The sequence below is a fragment of the Microcaecilia unicolor genome, chromosome 1, assembly GCF_901765095.1.
Source record: "Microcaecilia unicolor chromosome 1, aMicUni1.1, whole genome shotgun sequence".
Taxonomy (NCBI): Eukaryota; Metazoa; Chordata; class Amphibia; order Gymnophiona; family Siphonopidae; genus Microcaecilia; species Microcaecilia unicolor.
This window is the reverse complement of record NC_044031.1, coordinates 300,150,825-300,177,502: the sequence shown is the minus strand read 5'-3', so window position 1 is coordinate 300,177,502 and position 26,678 is coordinate 300,150,825. Positions and strand designations below refer to the sequence as shown.

General features: G+C 45.6%; 1 protein-coding gene across 1 annotated transcript in view; it reads right to left on the bottom strand.

Annotated features, from left to right (window-relative positions):
- Nucleotides 1-13,423: 13,423 nt before the first annotated feature.
- The window catches only part of VPS4B (vacuolar protein sorting 4 homolog B), a 121,300-nt gene continuing 108,045 nt past the window's right edge, over nucleotides 13,424-26,678 (bottom strand). Inside the window, exon 11 of the mRNA XM_030207500.1 lies at nucleotides 13,424-15,366. Within this exon, the coding sequence (XP_030063360.1) occupies nucleotides 15,265-15,366 (102 nt within the window). The 3' untranslated portion in view covers nucleotides 13,424-15,264. The remainder of the gene's footprint in view (nucleotides 15,367-26,678) is intronic.

The following is a 26,678-nucleotide window of genomic DNA, read 5'->3' as shown; positions in this document are numbered from 1 at the left end:
TACTGCAGGGACAAGTAAAAACTGTTTGTCTTGCAGAAGAAAAGCTTTTACTTTATTTGTGGCCAGAACTGCCCCTGAAGGATGGATTCACAGATGGAGCTGCTAGAAGCCAATCAAAGAAAAAAAAACATGACCTCATCTGTGTAGGTGGGCTGCCACCACCACTAGACATTTTGTCAAAACTCTTGGAGTTGAGGAAAGTTCAAAATGAATGACCTTTGTAGGGAGTTGGGTAGCTCCCCTTGTAGCCCTTACCTGGCTACCTTTAGAAGGGAGGTGTTTGGGGATAAACACAACCAACAATATCAGGTATACAACATAGGTAATTTTATTGTATGGCAGAAAGAATATCATAGATAATAAAATAAATGTAAGGTACTTACAGTACAGGAGAATAATCTGGCAAAGAGAATGAAATAATATTGTTACCTGAGGGGAAGTCCTTTCTCAGATACTGGCTGCAAAGCACTGCTCAGGGACGGTGTCAGGTACTTTCCCAAAGTTGTCTTGTGCAGTTCATACTTATATACATAAGTTATCTTAGAACAGTGTAAACACATGCTTCTGTGCTTCCCACTGCAATTCCATACCCAGCATAGAAAGGATGTGCTTTTGCTACATCAGCAGGAAACTAATCAAGCTGCAGAAATATAAGGATGTCAGATATATCTATCATGCCCTGGCACACATTGTCTGTATAGCAGATGGTGGTATCATGTGTCAGTACAAATCCTCATGGAAGCTGGGTGAGGCCAGCTGCAATGAGTTATATGTACTGACTTGATTAGGCTATCAGATTGTGTACATACAAGGTCATGAATAGTTCAGGGTGGTTGCACAGTATTGCTAACTGTACAGGTATTATGGTGAAGGGCTATCATTTTGTACCAATAATAGTTGGTCTGCAGGGTATATGAGAAGATACAGTAACTTTAATCAGTAAAATTGTAAGCATTGATGATCCAACAAATGCAGCCATTTCCCTTTAGTTTAAATAGGGCAGCATAGGAGGTAGGATGTACATATTGAACTTCTCTTTTATGAGAAAAGAGGTTGAGGTCTCTGAGGTCTAAGAAAGGGTGCAGTCCTCCCCACTTCTTAGGAAGAAGCACCTGGAATAGAATTTTTGGTTTATCACTTCAGAATGAACTGGTTTTATTGTGTTGGTTTGGAGAACAGGTTGGGAAGAAACTGCAAGGGTAAGTCAGGTTGAGCAGCCTTCTTGGAGGAACAGATGATGCTGAGCGCCCAGGCGATCTGTGTTCACACACACACACCCAACCTCCAATGGGTAGGGCAGGGTCTGAATTGGAAAAGGAACATAATATTTTGATGCTTTAGCCAGAAAATATAAAAAACCATTTAGACTAAGCTAGAGCTGTTTGCTGAGGTTGTCTCAGGTATCTGAGGCCTAAAAATAAATTTCGTTCTGGGATTGCCAGGCTTGTTGTGTAAAAAGAGGATGAAGCACCTTTTTCTAAATAAATACAAAAAAAAACCTTCTAGAGGAAGTGGTGCTCATACATCCAAAGGACGATGTGGGCTGTGAGACCAGAGCAGACAAATGCTGAAAGGTAGGTTAACAGGCTGATAGTATCAACCATTTCTTTGACTGTCTGAAAAAGTAGAGTCATATGTACAAAGGGCATCAGGAAAGTCTTCACTAGCCCCAAAGACCTTAACTAGGCAAGCCCACGGGCAGCAATGGCTGATGCAGAAAATCTTGAAATGTCTTGAATGCATCATATGCAGAATGTACGAGTACCACATTCATCAACTGCTATTACTGTACTAAACTCACAATTCCTTGTGTATTTTTACAGTACTTTAAAAAAACAAGCTCTAGTTGCAAGTTTTAGAAGTATCTTTATAGTAGCCTTTTACAAAAGTCATTATTTCAAAAAGGAATGAGGCTGTTCTGGCAGAAGCAATCGAACTTAAGAAGGTTCAATTGCTACTACTGTGAACAAGATTAATTTGGTGGCATGGGCGTAGTTTGACCATTTCATTTGGGGGGGGGGGGGCAAAGGATGTGGCTTGGCACAGTAACATATTCATTTGCATTCATACATCTCAAATATTCATTATGGTTATTTAAAAAAACAACACACACATGCACTAGACTAACATACACAGACCCTCACATGACAGAAAATAGGGGCCATCAAAAACTAAAACACAGATTCCCTCAAGAAAGTCAGACTCTTTAAGCAGTGCAAATACTGGTAAAAGAGAAACAGAAAAGTATTTTTCCTGCACTCTGCAAAATACAAAAATAGAAAAAAAAAATGTACATTTCACAAAGTAGGCACATCTTATTTCTTAAAAAGCATTAAATAAAAATGCTTTCTTTTCTACCTTTGTTGTCTGAGCATTTTATGTTTCTAGTTGAACTGGTTCCAGTCTCTTTTCCACTTTCCATGTGTCGGTCATCTCCTAAATTCTTTTCCTGGTTGGCTTTTCCATTTCTTCTCTCTCCTCGTCTTCTTCCTTTCCTTTTGTACATATATTTCATTTAATGTACTTTTCTTTCACCCTTTAGTCCTTAGTCTCTGTTTCACTTCTCATCTATCTCATCCCCTTCTCCCATACCCCTTCCCCAGTACCTCCATCCCTTTTCAATGCCTCTCATCCTCTCTCCAGTCTTCCAGGTCATTGACATTCTCAACCTTTTCTCATATCATCCCCTTTTCTTGTCCCTCTTCTCTTATCTCTCATTTCACATCTTCACTCATTATCCCAACCCATCAATATACCCTCACATATGTAAAACTGCCAAGTATTCACTAGCCACTCAAATTCTCAAGTCCATTTTAACAGTGGTCTATGGACTTTTCCTTTAGGAAGCTATCCAAACTTTTTAAAAACCCTGCTATTTCAGAGTTTAATTACACATTGAGTGAAGAAAAATGTTCTACGATTAGTTTTAAATTTACTACTTTGTAGATTCATTGAGCGCTGCCTAGTGCTAATATTTTGGGAGATAGTAAATAATCAAGTCACACCTACCTGTTCCACTACACTCATTATTTTATAGACCTCTATCATATCTCCCCTCAGCTGTCTTTTCTCTAAGCTGAAAAGCCCTAGCTGCTTTAGCCTTTCCTCATAGGTAAGTCATCACAAACCCTGTATCATTTTCATCACCCTTCGCTGTACCTTTTCTAATGCCACTATATCTTTTTTTGAGAAACGGTAACCAGAATTGAAAACAATATTCAAGGTGCAGTCCCACAATGGAGCAATTCAAAGGCATTATAACGTCCTCATTTTCTTTTCCCATTCCTTTCCTAATAATACTTAATTGGCTGCCTATAAATCAAAGATAGATTCCCACTCACCCCAGGCTCAAACACTGAAACGTTTGTTGCTGTGTCTTGACTATATAACCAAACACAGAATTCCTAAGTGGTGATGTGACTGAGGGTGTGGCTTGGATCAGGCACAATCAGGGTTGCAAGCAAAAAGACATATTATTGAACATATGTGCCCCCATTACCTCACAGGCTTATGTCCAGCACAAGTACATTCTATTTCTCTCTGGTTCCTCACATCAAAAACAAATACTTTCTGAATGTAATTCAAGGTCTCTCCTACCTTGTCAGCCTTCCCCCCCAAACTTTGAAGCCTTAAGTTTGAGTCACACTACTTCCCTAGTCCTCTCTTCAGGTACTACAGCACAGCTTAGAGCACATTCCTTTTGCCTCAGGGCCTACCTCCTGGAAGCCTCTACACTCGGGGCCTCTGGTTACTACTACTACTATTTAACATTTCTAGAGCGCTACAATGTGTACACAGCGCTGTACAAACACAGAAGAAAGACAGTCCCTGCTCAAAGAGCTTACAATCTAATAGACAAAAAGTAAAGCATTTAAAATATTTAAGCAGTCAAACACAAGAGAACAGTCACAGAAGGACTGAAGATGTTGAAGGGTGGTCAGTGTGATTAGGTGTAACTCTGGTTGGAGTTGTGGGAGAAGGTGATAGAAGAATAGAAATGGGTGATGTAAAAGTAATGAGTGGGTTGATAGGCAGGTTATATAAGACATGTCACTCTAGGGGTGGGTGGGTAGAGGGGTAGGGTGGGCAGGACTAAGTCTAAAGCAGGAGAAGGTATTCTCTGCAGCCTATCAAACTGAGCTCTCTTTTTCATCAAGCACTGCCATTTACTCCCCTCCCCCTCACCACAGACAGTTTGAACTTCATGGGTGTGGCTTGGATCTCTTTCAGGGAGAGAAAACTAACAACTTATAGCAGCAGCTTCAGAGAGCATTTTCCATCTCACAGATAGGCTGCAGAGAATACCTTCTCCTGCTTTAGACTTAGTCCCGCCTCTGGTTCTGCACACTCTCAGAGCATTTAACCTTCCTTCCATCTGAGCCCTACCCTTCTGCCTTAGGACCTGCTTTAGCAATTAAGAGCCACCGGCTTTCAAACAGCTAAACTGTGTCCTCTTAGCAGCACCTGCTATAAGGTAGCTAACCTGTAGCTTCAGTGAAGGAGGTTCCTAGGGATACCCCCTGCTATACCACTCACATCCAGTAACTAAAATCTCCCTCTCTCCAAGTTTTAAGAGAATTTTCCAGCAGGTAAATATGTGCTTCCATATCATCAAGCTGATCAATCCATAGACTGGTGGGTTGTGTCCATCTACCAGCAGGTGGAGATAGAGAGCAAACTTTTGCCTCCCTATATGTGGTCATGTGCTGCCGGAAACTCCTCAGTATGTTCTCTATCTCAGCAGGTGGTGGTCACACACAGCAGCAGCTCTGGCTAGGCCTCCAAGCCTAATCCTTAGGTTTTGTTGAGGCCTGGGGTTGAGGGCTCTTTTGAGCAAGTGCAAACCTGGTGGTGCCAGGTCCCTCCTTTTCTCCCCCCTCCCGCTGGCTCCGTTTAAAAAAAAAAAAAAAAAAAAATTTTAAACGTCTTTAAAGGCGTTTAATTCGACGTTTCTTTAAACGTTCATTGCAGCTACTCACTGGGACACCAGTTCGTTACAGCTCGGAGCGGCAAGCAGGTAATTTTACCTTTTTATAGCGGGCAGGGGGTTCCCCGATTCTTCTCCTCGTGGCATATGGCGTCGGAGGGCGAGGGCGCAAAGGGTCGCTCCCCGGATCGCTGGAGCGCTTCTAGAGGGGATGCGGGGGTTTTACAACCTGATTCGCCCTTGATGGGTGACAGTTTAGTGACCGATGAATGTCCCGGTCGTTCCTCCGGCGTGGCGGTTTTTTCCCGCCATAAACGCCCATCCCCCGCTCCTCGCCTCCGCCATCTTGGCCGGCCACGCGGCTCGGACGGCTTCTTCGTGGGCCGCCCTTGAGGTTGGAGACATTAATGCCATGAACGCCCTTAATTTGGGCGACGGCACAAGCGGCTAAAGTTAAGCGCCGTTCTTCCCGCGCGGCTCCTTCGCGGAGTTTCGCGCCGGACGCCATTTTGGATGCGCAGCATGTCTCTCCCCCGCTATTGCGAGCGCCGGTTGAGAGTGCGTCTAGGGCTGTTGCCCAGGCTGCGGAAGTGCACAGTCTGGGGGGTTTCTCCCCCGAGTTTGTTTTGCTGCTGCATCAGGCTTTCCTCATGCAAAACGCTGCCCCTGCTCCCTCTTCTGATAAAGAGGTTGAGGTTCCCAGAGGTAAACGCCCTCGGGTTGATTTCCAGGCCTTGGAGGACTTTGTCTCCTCCGATGTAGATGAGGGCAGCGTGTCTGAGGTCTCCCAACGGTCCTTTGCGGATTCCTTGGAGGAGATAGATCCCCACTCGGATGGAGCGGATGACCCCTCTGCAGCGCGGCTTTTTAGCCCAGAGGATTTGCCCAACCTGTTTTTACAGGCCATGGACACTTTGAAGATTTCCTCTCCGGAGGACGTCTCTCCCTCAGCCCCTGTTGGCTCTGCCATTATGCTGGGGACGAAGCGCCCGCCTAGATCCTTCCACGTGCTGATGCCATGCACACCTTAATTGCGGCTCAATGGGATGTCCCGGAAACGAGCCTTAAAGTGGCTAGGGCTATGTCCCGCCTCTATCCTTTGGCTGTGAGTGAACGTGAGGCCTATCTGTGGCCTACCGTGGATTCTTTAATCACTGCGGTGACTAAGAAAACGGCGTTGCCGGTGGAAGGTGGCACGGCCCTAAAGGACGCCCAAGACAGAAGATTGGAGGCGGCCTTAAGGTCGTCCTTTGAGGCAGCTGCTTTAAGTTTGCAGGCCTCAGTTTGCGGCTCCTATGTGGCCAGGGCGTGCCTGACTATGGTGCAGCGGGCTTCCCCCTCGGATCTTTCCTTGAGGGCTGATTGGCCGGCCCTGGAATCGGGCTTAGCCTATTTGGCAGACTTGCTGTATGATGTCTTGAGAGCCTCAGCTAAAGGCATGGCTCAGACAGTCTCTGCGCGGCGGTGGCTTTGGCTGAAACATTGGTCTGCTGACCATGCCTCTAAATCCCGCCTGGCTAGATTGCCTTTTAAAGGCAAGCTGCTCTTTGGGGTTGAGCTGGACAAAATCGTGACCGATCTCGGCACGTCTAAGGGCAAGAAATTACCAGAGGTCAGGGCTCGGGCTAGTACTCGTCCCGGTACCTCCAGAGGACGGTTGCTGGAAGCCCGTCGGTACCGCCCGGGCAAGTCGGGTTCCTCTGCCCCCTCTTCCTTCAAGAGGAATTTCTCCCCCAAGCAGCATTCCTTTCGCAGAGACCGCCGTCCCGGAGGTGCTCCCTCCGGTCCTCCCCCAGGGTCTCGTACCCAATGACGGGGCCTTGGTCCACGCCCCAGTGCAGATTGGAGGACGGCTGTCCTCGTTTCTGGGCGAGTGGACCACTATAACTTCAGACGCGTGGGTGCTGGAAGTCATCAGAGACGGCTACAAGCTAGAGTTCTGCCAACCCTTAAGAGACGGGTTTGTACTCTCTCCCTGCAAGTCTCCGGTCAAGCTGTGGCAGTGCAGCAGACCTTGGACAACCTGATCCGCCTGGGTGCGGTCGTTCCGGTGCCAAAAAATCAGATTGGCAAGGGACGTTACTCCATTTACTTTGTGGTTCCAAAGAAAGGAGGTTCTGTCCGGCCTATCCTCGACCTCAAAGGGGTCAATCGGGCCTGGAAAGTGAGGCACTTTCGCATGGAGACTCTCCGCTCTGTTATAGCGGCAGTGAAGGCAGGAGAGTTCTTGGCTTCCTTGGACATCAAGGAAGCGTACCTGCATATTCCCATCTGGCCTCCTCTCCAACGCTTTCTGCGTTTTACAGTCCTGAGACGACACTTCCAGTTCAGAGCCCTCCCTTTCGGGTTGGCTACTGCTCCGCGGACCTTTTCCAAAGTAATGGGGGTCATAGCGGCCTTCCTGCTAAAGGAAGGAGTACAAGTCCATCCTTATCTGGACGACTGGTTGATCCGAGCCCCCTCTTATGCAGAGTGCAGCAAAGCTAGGGACCGGGTAGTTGCTCTTGTGAGCTCCCTGGGATGGATCATCAACTGGAAGAAGAGCCAGCTGCGCCCGACTCAGTCCCTGGAGTATCTGGGAGTTCGATTCGACACCCAAGTGGGCAGAGTGTTCCTGCCAGACAATCGGATTGTCAAGCTTCAGGCTCAGGTGGACTAGTTCCTAGTAGCCTCTCCTATTCGGGCTTGGGACTACGTGCAGCTGTTGGGCTCTATGACGGCCACGATGGAAGTAGTGCCCTGGGCCAGGGCTCATATGAGACCACTACAGCTATCTCTGCTGCTGCGCTGGACTCCGATGTCGGAGGATTATGCTGTGCGCCTTCCCGTGGACCCAGCAGTGCGCAAGGCGCTGAGCTGGTGGACGCAGACAGACAAGTTGTCTGCAGGATTGCCTCTGGTGACCCCGGAGTGGATTGTCGTCACGACAGACGCCTCTTTGATGGGCTGGGGAGCCCACTGCTTGGGAAGGACAGCGCAGGGGCTCTAGTCTCCTGCAGAGGCAAGTGGTCTATCAACCTCCTGGAACTCAGAGCCATTCGGTTGTTGTTATTGGAGTTCATCCCGGTACTGGTGTTGTAGCCTGTACGGGTCCTGTCGGACAATGCCACGGCTGTGGCCTATATCAACCGCCAGGGAGGTACCAAGAGCGCCCCTCTAGCCAAGGAGGCTATGAGTCTTTGCCAGTGGGCGGAAGCGAACCTGGAGCAGCTTTCAGCGGCCCACATTGCCGGAGTCATGAATGTCAAGGCGGACTTTCTCAGTCGCCATACCTTGGAGCCCGGAGAGTGGCAACTATCTGCTCAGGCGTTCTTGGACATCACGAAGCGCTGGGGCCAGCCGAGCCTAGATCTGATGGCGTCATCGGCCAATTGCCAAGTGCCGCGCTTTTTCAGCAGAGGACGGGACCCTCGATCCCTGGGAGTAGATGCTCTTCTCCAACAGTGGCCGACACAAGAGCTCCTCTATGTGTTCCCGCCCTGGCCCATGTTGGGCAGGGTGCTAGACCGGGTGGCAAAGCATCCCGGCAGGGTAATCCTGGTGGGTCCGGATTGGCCCAGACGTCCCTGGTATGCGGACTTGATCAGGCTCTCAGTCGACGATCCTCTGCGGCTGTCAGTGGAGCAGGGCCGGTTACATCAGGGTCCCGTGGTGATGGAGGATCCCTCTCCCTTTGGTCTTACGGCCTGGCTATTGAGCGGCAGCGTCTGAGGAAGAAGGGCTTCTCAGACAAGGTCATCGCCACTATGCTGAGAGCGAGGAAACGCTCTACTTCTACTGCTTACGCCAGGGTTTGGCGTATCTTTGCAGCATGGTGTGAAGCAGGCTCACTTTCTCCCTTCACTGCTCCAATTTCTTCAGTGTTGGCGTTCCTGCAAGAAGGTCTGGAGAAAGGCCTGTCGCTCAGTTCCCTTAAAGTCCAGGTAGCGGCTCTGGCTTGCTTCAGGGGCCGCCTGAAGGGTGCTTCCCTGGCTTCGCAGTCAGATGTGGTGCGCTTTCTCAAGGGAGTTAATCACCTGCGCCCTCCTCTGCACTCAGTGGTGCCTGCGTGGAATCTCAACCTGGTACTAAGAGCATTGCAGAAGCCGCTTTTTGAACCCTTGTCGAGGGCATCTCTGAAAGACCTGACGTTGAAAGCAGTCTTTTTGGTGGCTATCACTTCAGCCAGAAGAGTTTCCGAGCTCCAGGCGCTCTCATGTCGAGAGCCTTTTCTGCAGTTCACTGAGGCAGGAGTGACTATTCGCACAGTGCCTTCCTTCCTGCCCAAGATTGTTTCTCGCTTCCATGTGAATCAGCAGCTCTGTCTCCCTTCCTTTCGTAGGGAGGACTACCCAGAGGAGTACTCTGCTCTTAAATATCTGGATGTGAGACGAGTCATCTTCAGATACTTGGAAGTGACCAATGATTTCCGGAAATCGGATCATCTGTTTGTCCTGTTTGCAGGTCCTCGTAAGGGTCTGCAGGCTGCTAAGCCTACAGTGGCAAGATGGGTCAAGGAAGCCATTGCAGCGGCTTATGTGGCCGCGGGGAAGGTGCCGCCTATCCAGCTGAAGGCTCACTCCACGAGAGCTCAGGCGGCCTCGATGGCAGAGGCCGGATCCGTCTCCTTGGAAGAGATATGCAAGGCGGCAACTTGGGCTTCGGCTCATACATTCTCCAAGCATTACCGTTTGACTGTGGCTGCACGGGCGGAGGCCCGGTTTGGAGCTTCAGTGTTGAGGTCAGGGATTTCAATGTCCCGCCCTGGGTGAGTACTGCTTCGGTACATCCCACCAGTCTATGGATTGATCAGCTTGATGATATGGAAGGTAAAATTATGTATAATCATACCTGATAATTTTCTTTCCATTAATCATAGCTGATCAATCCATAGCCCCTCCCAGATATCTGTTCTGTTTTTATTCTGGTTGCATTTCAGGTTCAAGTTTAGTCTTCAGTTATTTCAGAAAGACTTCGTGTTCAAGTTCTTTCACTTGGATTCTTCAAGAGTTGAGACGAGTTTGTGTTACAGTGAGCTGCTGCATTCCTCTCCCCTCCGTTTTACGGGGCTGGATTGAGACATAAATTCTGCCGGCACTCCCTCCCGCTTCGTGCGGCTGTAGGGCAGCTTTGTACCCCTCCCGCTTCGGCGGTGTTAGGGTCAGTCAGCTCCTCCCGCGGTTGCGGTTGCAGGATAAGCCAGATCCCCCCGCATCGGCGGGTGTGGTGTCCCTCCCCTGCTCCGCGGGGATGAGCTGGACGGATTCCCCTCCCCCACTTGTGTGGGGATGAGCTGGGTTAATTCCCCTCCCCTGTTTCGGCGGTGGTGAGCTGGGCAGAGTGTCCCTTCGTGGGTGTAATTCTCTAAGTGCTGAGTCCTGCGGATGGAGCTTTGATATCGACATACTGAGGAGTTTCCGGCAGCACATGACCACATATAGGGAGGCAAAAGTTTGCTCTCTATCTCCACCTGCTGGTAGATGGACACAACCCACCAGTCTATGGATTGATCAGCTATGATTAATGGAAAGAAAATTATCAGGTATGATTATACATAATTTTACCATATTCATTCCCAGGTCCTGTCATAGTGCTCTTTCTGGGGAAGGGTGTTAAATGCTGACATACTTAGTTGTACAAGGAGGAGCCATAGGCAGAATAAATATGATCACTTCTGGGAACAGGTGTCTAGACTCCAGAACAAAAAAAAAAAAAGAGGTTTTAATGAATTCTATTAGAAAAAATAATTTGTAATACAACAGTGCAACAACCTACATCCTTTTATAAGAAAAAACAAAAAAGCTGCAGAAGTTCAAACAAGTAACTTTTTCATAGTGCTTATAGAACCACGACATGAAAAATTGGCCATACTCAACATTTTGGATCCAAGACCTTAGTTACCTTTTCCCAGAAATGGTCACAAACTTGAAGAAAAGTTCCAACAACAGCCTCTTAGTAATATTTTGGTGTGCACAAAGCCTCTATTCCAGCAGCTTGCAATTTCAAGATTGAAAAGAAAAATGGAAAAACTCCTACCTCAGCACCCCATGGGAACATGAAGGTTCTGTGCTACAATATAATAAAGGGTCAGCAGTCTCATTACCACCACAAATTTTTAAATGTGACAAGTTCTTTTGAAGGCACCATAGCATTATCCTAATTTTCAAAATCACCTTTTAAGCCTTCTTCCTCTTGAGAAAGACAAATTCCATATTGGGTTTGACAACTGGTATATCTAGCCCATAATCCTCTCTGACAATGATAAATCTGTCTTTTGGAAGAAATAAGAGACAAATCCTATAATGGGGAGATCCATTCACTGTTCATGCTCTTCTTCTGCTGCATACTATGGGGCTGTTTTCTCATGAGCACACTGAATTGAGTCACAGAACTTTTATGTTCCTTGAGCAGCTGTCATCTCTTCTGAATAAGAGCTAAGCCAATATTAACGGCTCTGTGGGGCAGAACAGAGTGGAGGCATGGCCTAAGAGTAGTGGGTTGAAAACCACAGGAGCCAGGGTTTAAATCCTGTCCTCCCTCCTCCACTGATGTTTCTCCCCCCCTGACCATGGGCAAGTCACTTCACTCTCCATTGTCCTGGTACAAAACTAAGATTGTCTATTGGGGGCCAGAAAATATCTACAGCAATTGAAAGTTTGCACCTTGAGTTGGTAATTAGAAAGGTGCAAGTCAGCATGGGGGACCTCTCCCATGATGGTTTCGCCGATGTATCGATGGCTGGGCTGAGGCTGGCACAAGCACCCTGCAAGCTTGTATAGACTGCAAATGCAGTAACCCTGCGAGTTCCTCTGAGTATAGCCCAGATTTCTTCCTGTAGAGTCTGTGTTGGTACTGGCTGAGAAAGTGGTGTGGATGCACCCTAAGTTATAGCCTGTGCAGCATAGGATACCTAAGACCTCAAAGGCTCTTGATGAGAAATTAGTTGGAGAGGAGAGTGGTTACTGCAGCATGGATGTTTCCCGTGCAGAGGATGTCAATGCAGGGCAGGTGTTGGCAGTATATCTGGAGGGAGAACGATGGCAATACTTCCTAGGTTTTTTGCACAGCAGGTTCCTCAATGCATGCAATACCATTGAAGAGAACGTGGAGTCCTTATACAGTTGCAGCATAGAGTCCGACATCAGACTGTCTTGATGTTGCATCAGTGCAGCCGATATCAACGCCAATGCTGGTTTTGAGTTGAATGACAAATCCCCTGCCCTGCTCAATGCAGAATATTAACCCCACCCCCCCATGTTTTTCACACTGGATTCGGTAGGCTTTAAGGGTCCTTGCTTTTATGCATAGGCAGCGGTTACACTGTATATCCTGGTGCTCTGGACCCCAGCACTGAACACACAGTTATGGGGGGGGGGGGGGGGGGGGGGGGGGGGGGGGGAGCTGTGCCTGAAGTAGTCCTATTGCATTGAGTACACTTCTTAAAGTCACTCAACATTCTTGTTGACATGGAGGGAATAATGGCCGACTCAAGGTCAAAAGGCTCTATGGCCTGGGGAGCTCAAGTAGTCGCATAGACAAAAACAGGAGATACTTCTCAGGCAAAAGAAGGGCTCAGAGGTCCCAAGTGCTGAAAAATGAAAGTTAAATAATGAATAAATTGAACAAATACAGAAAAAAGAAAATATGAAGAAATAATACACAAAAAAGGGAAGGCACCAAAAAGGCAAGTTTGACATGCTGAGGACAGATCATAAAAACAGCCTTCCTGCTCTGCAGAAAATAAAAGACTGCCGGTCTCACGCTCAAGTGTTTGTCAGGAAGGCACCCACGCATGCGCGGTGGGGGCATTGCCTCAAAGATTTAAAGTGACAGTACACTTGGCATTGTCCACAATGGGGTCTATCAATGATGTCACCCACATTTGGGAATACTGTGCCTGCTTGTCCTAAACAAAAATGTATTAAGCATTTTCCCCCATGGACAAAATGGGAAAAACCATTCAGTACATCAAGCCCTTGTATGTTGACATTTTAAATACAGTGAAAGAAATAAAATTCTGAACACAGTTGTTTTATTAGGAATTACAATGAAACAAAGACAACCCGTCAGAGTGACTTATAAAGGCGTTTTGGTTTAAAAAAAATATATATATACAAAAAACAAAATCCCTTAGCTGAAACAGAAAAAAAAAACCTCATTAAAATGATTTATGTTGCACCAAGTTTTAAGTACAGCAAATGTCAGAACTTTCCTGATTAACAGTACATAAATAATATGCACACACAATCCAATGACTCTGGCACTGTGCAACCTCTCTTTAAAGCACATTACTCTAAGCAAATCTGTATTTTTACAGTAAGAATGGAATGTTTTGCATTCTAGATACCTTAATCATTTGTCTCCCAACCAATGCAAATTTACAAGGGACAAACTCAAAACACACCTCAGAATTCAAGAACCTTAACCCTGTGGTGCCTAAAGTCAGAATTTTTGGATTGGAAAATATAGAGAGCTTGCAGGAGCTTAAAATTTGTGTGGACTTCATACAAGTTTTTAAAAACAACATATTCAAAACATATTCTTTTGAACTTTAATTGCTGAGAAAGATGCCAAATTGAATCCCACCATATAGTGTATGTGTTTCGTGTGTGTTTCCTATATGAAGTACATATATACTTATAAGTCAATGAATAATGAATTAAGATACAGAATTCAATCCCTCCAAACAGAAGAAATTTTGCCTTTCAGACACATTCAGCTTCCCTGAAGAAACCCCCTCATAAATAGAAAAAAAAAAGAGAACCATTTCCTCAAGGTAATCAAAATAAGTGTGTTTTTCTCTCAACTGTACCTTGACATGTGCCAATCAATCAGATTAGAAAACACCCACATATAAGCTTGATGCACTTTTAAAGGCAAAAAAAAAAAAAAAAAATCACACTATAGCAGTCAAACAAGCTGGTTCTCTACAAGTACTTCCTATTAGGTGAGCCAAAAAGCACTGCACTCTTCTGTTCTAGTTCAGGTCATCCCATCCCTATTCCTTTCAGATGTTACAGTCTCTTACCTGTACTAATCCCAGCAGTTAAACCAGTGTACCTTTCTGTGCCTGAGAATATAGCAGTAGCACATACAGTATAAATAATTTTGACACGAGTGCTTAACATTGCAGAATAAATCTTCGTTAAGAAACTTGGCAGTTAAGTCTTGTTGGCTGCATAAACCAAGAGAAATGTGTAGCTAGTCTTGAAACTCCTGTTAAATTCCTACACATTTTGCACTTCTCCCTGTACAGCACTCCTTCCTCTTTTGCAGTTTATCCTTCATACCCCTGAAATTCCAGCCTCTTTGCTCGTCTTTGGTTCCCAAATAGTGCTGGCCCACTGCTCACCCAAGCCAGGTGTTTGTTCACCTTCTTCTGGTACTGTGTCCTCATGGCATTGCAAAAATTGCACAGTACATGCTCTTTACAAAGTATACAGTTGATGGCTCAAGGCACGCCCCTGGAAGTGGGACAGCACTGACAGAGCAATAACATACTTCCTGTTAAATGTATATATAGAAAAAATTCTGTATTTAAACCATTCATGCCAACAGTTGACAACAAAGCAAATCAAAAAGTTTGCCCGCCTCCTCCAGAATTTAATTTAAACCTAATGAGGTACTAGAGTTCAAGAATCTTTGAATTTAGCCAATTCCACCATTATAAAGCTTGGTAAGAGGTTTCTTTACTAACATGCAACATACATTTATGCGTGTTGTTTACCACAGCATCCATTTACCACCACTACACATGCATTAGGTGTTGCTGTGCCTCAACCAGAGCCCACTGAAGGCTATCAAAGACAGTACAGTATGGTCAGCTGGAGGGAGAATTTCAAGGAGATGTTTTTAAACTGATGCACATCCTTTTATTGCTACAAAATATAAAAACATAAAAAATATATAAGGGACAAAAGAGAAAGCAGCTTAGGTATTAATACCAAAAATTAAAGAGAACCAAGAAACAAACAAGTTGATCCCCTGAGTAGTATGGTTATTTCTACTGTTTTTAACCACCTTAGGATCAACTTGCAAGTTACAAATTAAAATGAATCCTACTGCACATTCCCCTAGGGTTGAAGTCTAAAAGTTAAACTAAAAGACTCCTTAAAATGTTCAACATTTAACATTGTCAATTTTTTTTTTTTGGATTCAGACCTTAAAATTTATAGCTTTTAGAATTTTTGTTTTTGAATAGATATGAAACAGATGTTCGAATAGCATTATACAACAGCTGAAGAAACTTTGAAGAACCATCTTCATTTCCAAGTGAGAGGAAGATGTCATTTCTTTTTATTGGCAATTACTTGCAATGCCAACAGAGGAAAGAGAAAGTATAGCCAGCAGTCTTTGGTTTAGCCTTCCTGGCCAAAGTCATCTGTAAATTTCTTTAATTTCTCCAGGTCCTTTTCATTTACTGTTGGTTTTGTGTGGGTTAATGACCGTAGCATATCAGTCTGCCAATGAAACACAAATAAGCACTAATGAAAAAGTGTTACAAACTACAGGTTTTCAGTAGCTAAAAACAGAGGTTCCCAAAAGATCATCATACTAAGAAAACATATGAAACAGACTCTTGTGATTTACCAAATAAAACATCTTATTGGTCCTATAATCCTGGGCACATGTACATTATCTTTAAACCAGGTCAGCATTTGGGTGTTCAGAGGGGCAACGAGGAACAGAGATGGTTTTGAAAGACTTTATAGGTGATGCGTTTGATTCCCTTTATAAAACGTACAGACATTAATAGGTGACTTATGTCATTCCCTTTAGAAAATGTACAGACATAATTTTGGGTCAATAATGAAACTCCTGCTATCAGCCTTCTATCACGCCAGGGCTATGCATGGAACACTAACAGTTACAGGAAACACCCTCATCCAGGCTTGCCTGCAGGAAGGCCTGGTTGTTAGATTTCTACTTTTCAAGATGAACATTGTTGCTCTTGCTCTCAGCACAGTTTTTATAACCAGTGTAGAAAACCCTTCCATCCACAGCTTTTCCATTCCAGGCGATGGGCAAATATGGAGAAAGTTTTCTATCAGTCCTTGCTGCATCAACCCTTTGGCCTGAGGAAACTTGAATGGTTCTTCCACCATTAAACTTTCTCAAGTTCCTGTACCATAGTTGCCTTGGGCAGTTGGGGTCACTAGGATGAAGTAGCACATACGTGAGTCAATCCACTGAATGATGTTGCCTATTAATTGCCAAGGTACAACACATACAAGAGCTTGAGGAGAACACATCTACTCTACTGGATCCCTCCCATTCCAACGGTTGAAGGTGGTCAGGACTCTGGCATTCTATCTGGTGGCCATTGGTGGTGGTGGGTGGGAACTCCCTATATGCTGACCAGCAGACTGAAAGCCTCCATTGCTGAGCTCCTACTCTCTTGCTTCTAAGGGGTGGTGACTCAAAGGTCAGTTCAAAATTTTCCTCCTTCTGCTGGTGTATTCTGTAGAGAGTCCTCTACTCCTTTTTTTTTAAAACAATTGCTTGTCCAATGAGCCAGAGGCCTTGCATGTCCACAAGGCTCCGTATCAAGAGATAAGGGCCCTGAATCCAAGTTTCACATTTAGTTGATACATCACCTAATCAGTGCACTTGTCTAGGCAGTTTACAAAATAGCATAAAATATCAGGAGGGAAGAAAAGAAAAAAGGGAAGGTACAACCTGTATAAAAGGGAAATTCAGCCCTGTTGCTGCTGAGTCCAGGCCCCACACACCACAACGCCCCAACCATACAGCTGGTCCATCCATGGAGATCAGGAATTAAATGCCTTGTTAAATGAAAAAAAAGTTTTCATTCTGGCCTTAAAAATTTGATAAGATGATTACAACCTTAAGCATCCCGGGAAATTATTCCAATATGTATGGCCAGTAACCCTGAAGACAGAATGATGTATAGTATCTAGATTTAGATTTGATTTATTATTTATAATCCGCCCTTATCCAGGGTGGAGAACAATAAAAAACATACATAATATCCACATAAATAAAACAAAGATAGAATCCATTCTATATAACAATCCATGAATTTAACTAATATAGTTCAGTACTCAGGAGCCAATCAGGAAAATTCTAAAAGGGCATCCTTATTGAACAGGTAGATAAAAGGCCAGATAACAAATGGTCCTTTAATTGCCGCTTAAATGTGATCGAGACTCCTTTAGCCTAAGAGGCAATTTGTTCCATTCAAGTGGTCCAGAAATAGAAAAGACCCCCTTTCTAGTCAGTTCCAAGTTTAAGCATTGCAAAGGGGGCACAACAATATCACATCTCCCATTGCTGACCAAATGGTCATGATGGTACATACCATTTAACAGCATTTTTCAAATAAAAAGAGCATTCTTGATAAAGGGCACAGCAGTTTAAACTTTACACAATAACCAACAGGTAGCCACCATAATTGCTTCAAATACAGCGTAATATGTTCAGATCATGACAGGCCAAATAATATCTAAATTAATAGACCTCAATGAAGGAATAATCCAAAGGGATGGAGAGTAAGGAATCAAATATCTAGACAAAATGATTCGTACTGGTATACTAAAGATCTTATGCACTAGAAGACAAAGTATCTTGAAAGGTATCAGGTATCATATATGCTACAGACAATCAATGTTCTGATTTTAGGGGGGAAAAAAAAAAGAGGGGGAATACATGATCAAATTTACTACATCTTGAACAAGCTGAAGATGTCCGAGATCAAATGTATGGATCCCTCGAAATAAGACACTGCAGGAATCCAAATTACTTAAGACTAGTGCAAGGAGTACGATTGGGCTTTCCTATCGAAACATCCTTCGTTTAAGAAAACATTTCCTAATCACAGTGGAGATATGAAGATGGAAGACAAAACTGAGGTCCAGGTTACTCCCAGAATTTTTAAAAAGGTTCTGAGCATAACAGTCCCAGAGAGATTACTTCTGTCAGAAAATAAAGCTTGTGTTTTGTCAGGATTCAATTTCAGTCTATGAGATGTCAACCAGGAGGTAATAGTTTCTTATTTTAACACAATAAATTCTGTGGATTAGAAGGATCAATAGACAAAATCTGGATATCATCCGAGTATTTGAATGGTGTCAAGTCCATGGACTGAACTAAATTTGCCGGGGGGGGGGGGGGGGGGTGGGGGTGGATAAAAATAAATTGAAAAGAATAGGGGCAATAAAGACTACTGGGGCACACAAGTTAAAGAGGACGAGTCAGAACATATTCTGCCAGCATTCCTTATAGACTATCAAGTACATAAGAATGAAACCAATCTAAGCCAAGTCTGATACGACTTGGCTTAGATGTCTACAAAGAGGGATAAATCTAGGAGTTTTCAACCCAGTCCTCAGGGTACACCCAGCCAGTCGGGGTTTTCAGGATTAACTGAAATTAACTGACTGAATTAAAGTCAAAAGCAGTGGAAATATCTAAGAATAAAAACAAAACTGAATTATTTTGATCCACATCCATTAGAACCTAGGGAAGTTAATCCTAAGAAAGCAATCTCGATGACGTAGAGCATTACTTTGCTAATAAAAAAAAATTCACTAAAGAACTGCTAATTTTGATATGAGACAAAATTGCATATGGCAATAATTTGACATAACACTAACTAATGCTATGTTCTTTCCTTAGTGGGCGAAATGTATGCTCTTTTCCAGGTAGTGGGGAAAAAACATTATCAAAGCTAGAGAAAATCATAGATATGGCATCAGACACATCTCAAGTTTCTTTAGTTGACCAGATGGAACATGACATGAGGTATGGTAGTAGATTTCATACTTTTAAGTGCAGAAGATATTGCAAAAGCTGAAATTGGGCAAAGATAATTTACTGCATGGTAGACCCTAAACAGATTGAGAATGAACAGTTACAGAAGTGAATGAGGATGAAGATGACACAGTGGTATGTTGGCCAACTGGAAATACTGCAGAGTTGACAATGTTTGATTTCTGTAAAACAAGAGTTTTATTTGAAAAATAAGCTGCAAAATCATTAGATGTCAAACTTGAAGATGCAGTACTGAAGTCATAAAATCACTATTATATAGTTCAAAAACATAAGGGGCCTTGGCCATCAAAGAAGAATACCATCTTCTTTTAGTTGCAATGTTTCCCGTTTGTATGAACATGCCATGGATTTAATGGCATGAAGAGAATCTGATGTTTAATGTTTTCTTCATTAATGCTCTAATTGGCAAAGCTGACATTTCATCAAAGTTTAGGATTAAATCAGGACTCAACTTTTTCTATGAAGTGGTAGACTAGTTTGGGCGAGAACAATTTATATAGAACAAAAGAAAGCAACAATTCCATGTTTCTACTTAAGCATCTAAACTAAGAGATAAATGGAATACTGCAGGCAATAAATCCTGAAGCTGTCTAGTTGCCGTACTTACTCTAGGGGGCCTACTGCTAAAGTGTGGACAACAAACTTGACAAAACCAAAAAATGTTCCATCCATGGCAATGGACTAGAAGAACAAAAGTCCAATGCCATGGAGGAAGATGAAAATATTGCATCCATAAGAGCACAACAGCCATACTGGGTCAGACCAATGGTTCATTCAGCTCAGTATCCTGTTTCCATCAGTGGCCAATCCAGGTCATAAGTATGTGGCAGAAACCCAAACAGTAGCAACGCTCCATGCTTCTAATCCCAGGGACAGCAGTGGCTCCATGTTTATTCTCAATAGCAGACTACGGATTTTTTTCTCCAGGAACATGTCCAAAACTTTTTTTAAACCCAGATGTTAACTGTTTTTACCACATCCTCTGGCAATGAGCTCCAGGGCTTAACTATCCGTTGAGTGAAAAAATATTTCCTCTTATTTGTTTTAAAAGTATTTCCATGTAACTTTGAGTGTCCCCTAGTCTTTGTATTTTTTTTAAGTGTAAAAAGAATGTGAGGCATGAAAAGCAGGTGACCTAGCAGCTAAGTGCAAAGGAATAGTTTGGGCCACTAGCAAGGGGGAAAACAAAGCTGAAAGGAAACAACAGTGGGACAGCCTTGAAACAGCTGCATTCTGACTAAAGTGAGCACTCAGAGTGTGGACTACGGAGTACGACCTACTCCTTGTGCGCGCTCCTTAGGCACGTGCCTATGGTGTGAAGTGCAAAAAAAAAACAAAACAAAAAAACTATTACATTTAAAATAACGCTGACATCTCCTCTAGTAGGCATTGATTGGGCAAGACACAGAAAATTGCCATGTTCAGTCAGCTGCTGGCAGGCAGCAATAAGAACTCAGGAGCTTCTGGGTAGGTGTTCTGCCCCCATTTGCATGGAGGCAGGTTGCCTGTTATTTATATGCATATGTTGGACACTGTTTATATCAAATTGCATTGCCTGACAGTTTACAGTGCTTGTGCCCTTAAGAAAATCAGGAAGTGCCTTTGGACTACAAATCTTATTCTTCTTGCAGTGTTCTGTGACAGGCTCTTCCTGACCACATGTCCCTGTTCCCTATGCCTTATGAGACTTTTCCTAGTGGTTGGCCCTTGTCCCTGAGTATGCTGGGTTGTAGCTGGCTTGCTTCTCTCTCCAGTGGGGTGGAGGGAATCTGTCTGCATGCATGCTTTTTCTAAGACTTGTAAGCCGACTTGCTGTACCTTGTTGATTGCTCCCCCCTAAGTACTGTAATATCACCAAGGGCCTTGTTTACTAAGCTGCGCTGTAGGTGCACAAACCTTTTAGTGTGTGTTAAAAATTAGCGTGCACTAACGCTACAAACACCCATAGGAATATAATGGCTGTCCCTTGTTAGTGTGTGCTAAACTTTTAGGGTGCCTATAGAGCGGCTTAGTAAACAGGACCCCAAGTTTTTAGCTGAGTAAAATTATTTACAGCATCTACTCTTTCAGCTTGGTGCTGAGATCTCCCAGTTCCTCTTGTATACAGAGTGAGCTGATAGAGAACAGGCCCAACAGAATGGAATAAGCTCCCAGGTGCCCTTAGGAGCCAGAAGAATTCTGGACTATTAAAAAAAACTGTTGAAACAACATTTTTTGATTCAAGCTAAAATATGACTGGTATTATAAGGACACAGTGCAGTGATGAGTCTGTATTGTTTTTGTATGTTAGTAATTGCTATGTTTTACTTATTATGTATGTTCATTTTTTACTCTGCACTGGATAAGAGTGGTCTATAAATGGTAATAAATGAGACTCCCAGTTCTGCAAGGCAGAGACACGTCCAGCATAGCCAACAAATTCATTTTCTTTTGTCTGAATTTGCATTAAAATAAGATTTTGGTTCAAGAGTTCTGAATCTTCACAGTGATGTTCTATATTCTGGCTTAAGCTGCAGTCTATCACTGCCAGTGAAAGAGCTGAACAGTAAGCATAGTTTGGGTGGGACAAAGTAGGGCCCAACGGTCTCCCACATCAGGAGCTCACCCTTTTTATGCCCTATTGCACCACATATTTCTCTGCTGAAGACAGAGCAATACTAATCTTCCTTGCTGCATCAGTATATATGAGCCCTTCAGAGCAAAAGAAAGCCAAACCCACTTTTTTTGCATTATTTCAGCTACAGCTGCATACAGCCTTTATGGCTTAAACAATAAGAAGAAAAATTGGGCCATGTCGATACATGCATATGGAGAAATTAGGCCTTACCTGCTAATTTGCTTTCCTTTAGTCCCTCTGGATCGGCACAGTGATTGACTGATGGGTTGTGCACGCCTTCCAGCAGGTAGAGACAGACTTCTGACTCATCAGAGATAGCCAATAAGAGCCCTTGCCAGATAGAAAAATCCAGTATACAGTACCAAAGCAAAAGGGAAGGAAGCTACTGTCTGTGCACCTGGGAACCTGAGCAGCCAGAAACATCATGGAAAACAAAGGTCTGCATAACAAGCAGAAGGTGCTGCACTGAACTCAGGCACCAAGGCATAGCCTGAAATGCATGCAAACCTGGAACAAAAGGAACATGTATCTTTTTTTTTTTTTAAATCGCAAAAAAAAACGAAAACCGACAACACAGCTCTCCTCAACTGAGACAACAAGACTAACTACAATTACAGAAAACCAACAATTGAATGGGAGGGATCTGGTCTGGTCTGGAGGGACTAAAGGAAAGCAAATTAGCAGGTAAGGCCTAATTTCTCCTTCCTTAGCGTTCCTCCGGACTGGCCCAGTGATTGACTGATGGGAAGTAACAGAGCAGTGAAGTTATGGGCAGGACCCCTAGCAGCCCCGATGTAAGTACCTGTGCCCCAAACACGGTACCTGTCGACCCTGCACATCCAACTGGTAATACTTGGAAAAGGAATGCAACGAGGACCAAGTCGCTGCTCTGCATATCTCAAGCGGAGGAACCGGTCCCTGCACCAATAACCCCGGGAGAACCGCAGAGAAGGGCCAACCAATAGACTGTGAAGATTGGCGTAACAAGACCATCACTCAGCCCCTGTAAGCTTCTATCTTCTGGACCAGGTGACCCAACAGAGGCCAGGGAGGGAAGGCATAGAGAAGACCATCCGGCCACGGCTGAAGGAGTGCATCAAGTCCCTGAGCTTTGGGGTCTCTCCGGTGACTGAAGTACTTCGGAACCTTCGCGTTGACTGCTGAGGCAAACAGATCCATGACCAGAAGACCCCAGCGACGCGCAAGAATCTGGAATGCGTCTTCATCTACAGCCCACTCCCCGAGATCCCAGGTGGTGAAACTGAGAAAGTCCGCCTGCACATTTTCCACTCCTGTCACGTGAGCCGCTGAGAGCGCTAGCAGATGACTCTCTGCCCAGTCCAGTAGCTGAGCAGCTTCCTGTTCCAACTGTAGACTTTTTGTTCCTCCTTGGTGATTGACATAGGCCACTGCCGTGGCACTGTCGGACATGATGCGCACCGCCCAGCCTTCCAGGAGCGGCCCGTAGGCTCAAAGCACCAAGCAGATTGCCCTCATCCCCAAAAGATTGATGGAACTGGTCGCCTCCTCCAGGAACCAGAGACCTTGCATGTACTGGTTCAGACAATGGGCTCCCCAGCCCTTCAGACTGGCATCTGTCTTGACCACGGTCCACTGTGGAGCATCCAGCGGCACTGTGGAGCATCCCTGGAGAGATGGGATGTCCAAAGCCACCAGAGAAGGGCGCTCTTCTCCCAAGCCGGGAGAGGTAGCTTCTTCCAAAGAGGAGGGATCTCTGGTGACCTCATGTGGGCTCTGGCCCAGGGTACTGTCTCTATCGTGGCTGCCAGCGAACCTTGGACCTGGAGATAGTCCTTTGCTGTCGAACTGCCCGGCGGAACTGCTGGACCAGGGTCTGACTGCAACTTGAGAATGAGTTTCCGTCAAGAACATTCGCCCCTTTAGAGTGTCAAGGCGAACCCCCAAGTAATCCAGGACTGAGAGGGCTGTAGGTGACTCTTCTGGAAATTGACTATCCACTCGAGGGATTGAAGGAACTGAACTACTCTGTCCGTGACCTGTTGACTCTCATGAAACGACTTGGCTCAAATGAGCCAATCGTCCAGATAAGGATGGACCAAAATTCCCTCCTTCCGGAGAGCCGCTACCACTACAACCATCACCTTGGTAAAGGTTCTGGGAGTTGTTGCCAGACTGAACGGCAATGCTCGAAACTGGAAATGCTGTCTGAGAATGGCAAAGTGGAGGAAGTGTAGATGTAAAGGATGGATAGGAATATGCAGGTAGGCCTCTGTAAGATCCAAGGCCATCAGAAGCTCTCCTGGTCTGACCGCTATGATAACCGACCGGAGAGTCTCCATACGAAAAGAGGAAACCTTGAGAGCCCAATTGACCTCCTTGAGATCCAGAATTGGCCAGAAATATCCCTCTTTCTTGGGAATGACAAAATAAAATGAATTCCGTCCCGTCTGAGTTATACGACAGGGACAGGACAAATAGCCTTGAGGCTGCGAAGCTTGTCTAGAGTCTCCCTGACGACATCCACCTTGAAGCGAGCTCGACAGGGAAACTCCAGAAAGGTATCCACCAAAGGACACGCAAACTCTAAGGCGTACCCCTTTGCGAATAACCTCCAAGACCCACTGGTTGGTGGTAATCTGGGCTCACCTCTGAAAGAACTGTGCCAAACGTGCTCCCACGGGAAACAGAGGCTGGGCCCCTACACCTTCATTGGGAGGAACGAGAGGGTGACTGGAAGGAAGCTCTGGAGTCCTTACCTCCTCTATGGGTGCCACGAAAGGACTGAGCTGGAGCCAACCTACCCGGCCTGGCACGCCGAAAATCACGTCCCCGACCGCAAGCCGAAAAAAAAGACTGCGGTCCTCCAGAAGTCTTGGAACTTTAGATTCCCCCAGACTACGAACCAACTTATCTAAATCCTCACCAAACAAGAGGGAGCCCCGAAAGGGAAACTTGCTGAGCTTAGACTTAGAAGCTGCATCTGCTGACCAACCTCTCAGCTACAGAGACCTCCTGGCAGCCACTCCCAACGCCACAGACTTGGCCAATGCTTGAAATAAGTCGTCTGCTAAGAAGGCTGAACCCATCTCTAGCTTAGCCACTTCCGTGTTAATAGCGGACAAATCATCCAAGGTTCAGTCCAGCACCCGTTTGGACCACTGAAAGCACGCTCTAGACACCAGGGACCCACAAATGGCAGCCTGCACCGCCAAGGCCGAGACATCAAAACTACTTTTGAGCAAAGCTTCCAGTTGATGACCCTGCAAATCTTTAAGAGCTGTACCTCCATCTACGGGCACCGTATTGCGCTTCGTGACCGCCGAGACCACTGCATCGACCACTGGAGGCTTCAACAGAAGCTTTTCAGCTTCGGGAACTGGATAAAGACGGACCATATATTTTGCGGGTCTGAAGGCTGAGTCTGGAGCATCCTACTGAGCCTGAATGACATCCCGGATATCCTGATGCGTGGGAAATGTCTTCCCTGGCTGGCGGACTCCCTTCAACAGGAGATCCATCTTGCAAGGCTGCGGAGTGGGACACTCCTCCTCCTCCTCAAAGCACAAAGTGGATGATACCTGGGAAAGGTAAAATTATGTATAATCATACCTGATAATTTTCTTTCCATTAATCATAGCTGATCAATCCATAGACTGGTGGGTTGTGTCCATCTACTAGCAGGTGGAGATAGAGAGCAAACTTTTGCCTCCCTATATGTGGTCATGTGCTGCCGGAAACTCCTCAGTATGTCGATATCAAAGCTCCATCCGCAGGACTCAGCACTTAGAGAATTACACCCACGAAGGGACACTCTGCCCAGCTCACCACCGCCGAAACGGGGGAGGGGAATTAACCCAGCTCATCCCCACACAAGTGGGGGAGGGGAATCCGTCCAGCTCATCCCCGCGGAGCGGGGGAGGGACACCACACCCGCCGATGCGGGGGGATCTGGCTTATCCTGCAACCGCAACCGCGGGAGGAGCTGACTGACCCTAACACCGCCGAAGCGGGAGGGGTACAAAGCTGCCCTACAGCCGCACGAAGCGGGAGGGAGTGCCGGCAGAATTTTAAGTCTCAATCCAGCCCCGTAAAACGGAGGGGAGAGGAATGCAGCAGCTCACTGTAACACAAACTCGTCTTAACTCTTGAAGAATCCAAGTGAAAAAACTTGAACACGAAGTCTTTCTGAAGTAACTGAAGACTAAACTTGAACCTGAAATGCAACCAGAATAAAAACAGAACAGATATCTGGGAGGGGCTATGGATTGATCAGCTATGATTAATGGAAAGAAAATTATCAGGTATGATTATACATAATTTTACCTTCCATATCATCAAGCTGATCAATCCATAGACTGGTGGGATGTACCGAAGCAGTACTCACCCAGGGCGGGACATTGAAATCCCTGACCTCAACACTGAAGCTCCAAACCGGGCCTCCGCCCGTGCAGCCACAGTCAAACGGTAATGCTTGGAGAATGTATGAGCCGAAGCCCAAGTTGCCGCCTTGCATATCTCTTCCAAGGAGACGGATCCGGCCTCTGCCATCGAGGCCGCCTGAGCTCTCGTGGAGTGAGCCTTCAGCTGGATAGGCGGCACCTTCCCCGCGGCCACATAAGCCGCTGCAATGGCTTCCTTGACCCATCTTGCCACTGTAGGCTTAGCAGCCTGCAGACCCTTACGAGGACCTGCAAACAGGACAAACAGATGATCCGATTTCCGGAAATCATTGGTCACTTCCAAGTATCTGATGATGACTCGTCTCACATCCAGATATTTAAGAGCAGAGTACTCCTCTGGGTAGTCCTCCCTACGAAAGGAAGGGAGACAGAGCTGCTGATTCATATGGAAGCGAGAAACAATCTTGGGCAGGAAGGAAGGCACTGTGCGAATAGTCACTCCTGCCTCAGTGAACTGCAGAAAAGGCTCTCGACATGAGAGCGCCTGGAGCTCGGAAACTCTTCTGGCTGAAGTGATAGCCACCAAAAAGACTGCTTTCAACGTCAGGTCTTTCAGAGATACCCTCGACAAGGGTTCAAAAAGCGGCTTCTGCAATGCTCTTAGTACCAGGTTGAGATTCCACGCAGGCACCACTGAGTGCAGAGGAGGGCGCAGGTGATTAACTCCCTTGAGAAAGCGCACCACATCTGGCTGCGAAGCCAGGGAAGCACCCTTCAGGCGGCCCCTGAAGCAAGCCAGAGCCGCTACCTGGACTTTAAGGGAACTGAGCGACAGGCCTTTCTCCAGACCTTCTTGCAGGAACGCCAACACTGAAGAAATTGGAGCAGTGAAGGGAGAAAGTGAGCCTGCTTCACACCACGCTGCAAAGATACGCCAAACCCTGGCGAAAGCAGTAGAAGTAGAGCGCTTTCTCGCTCT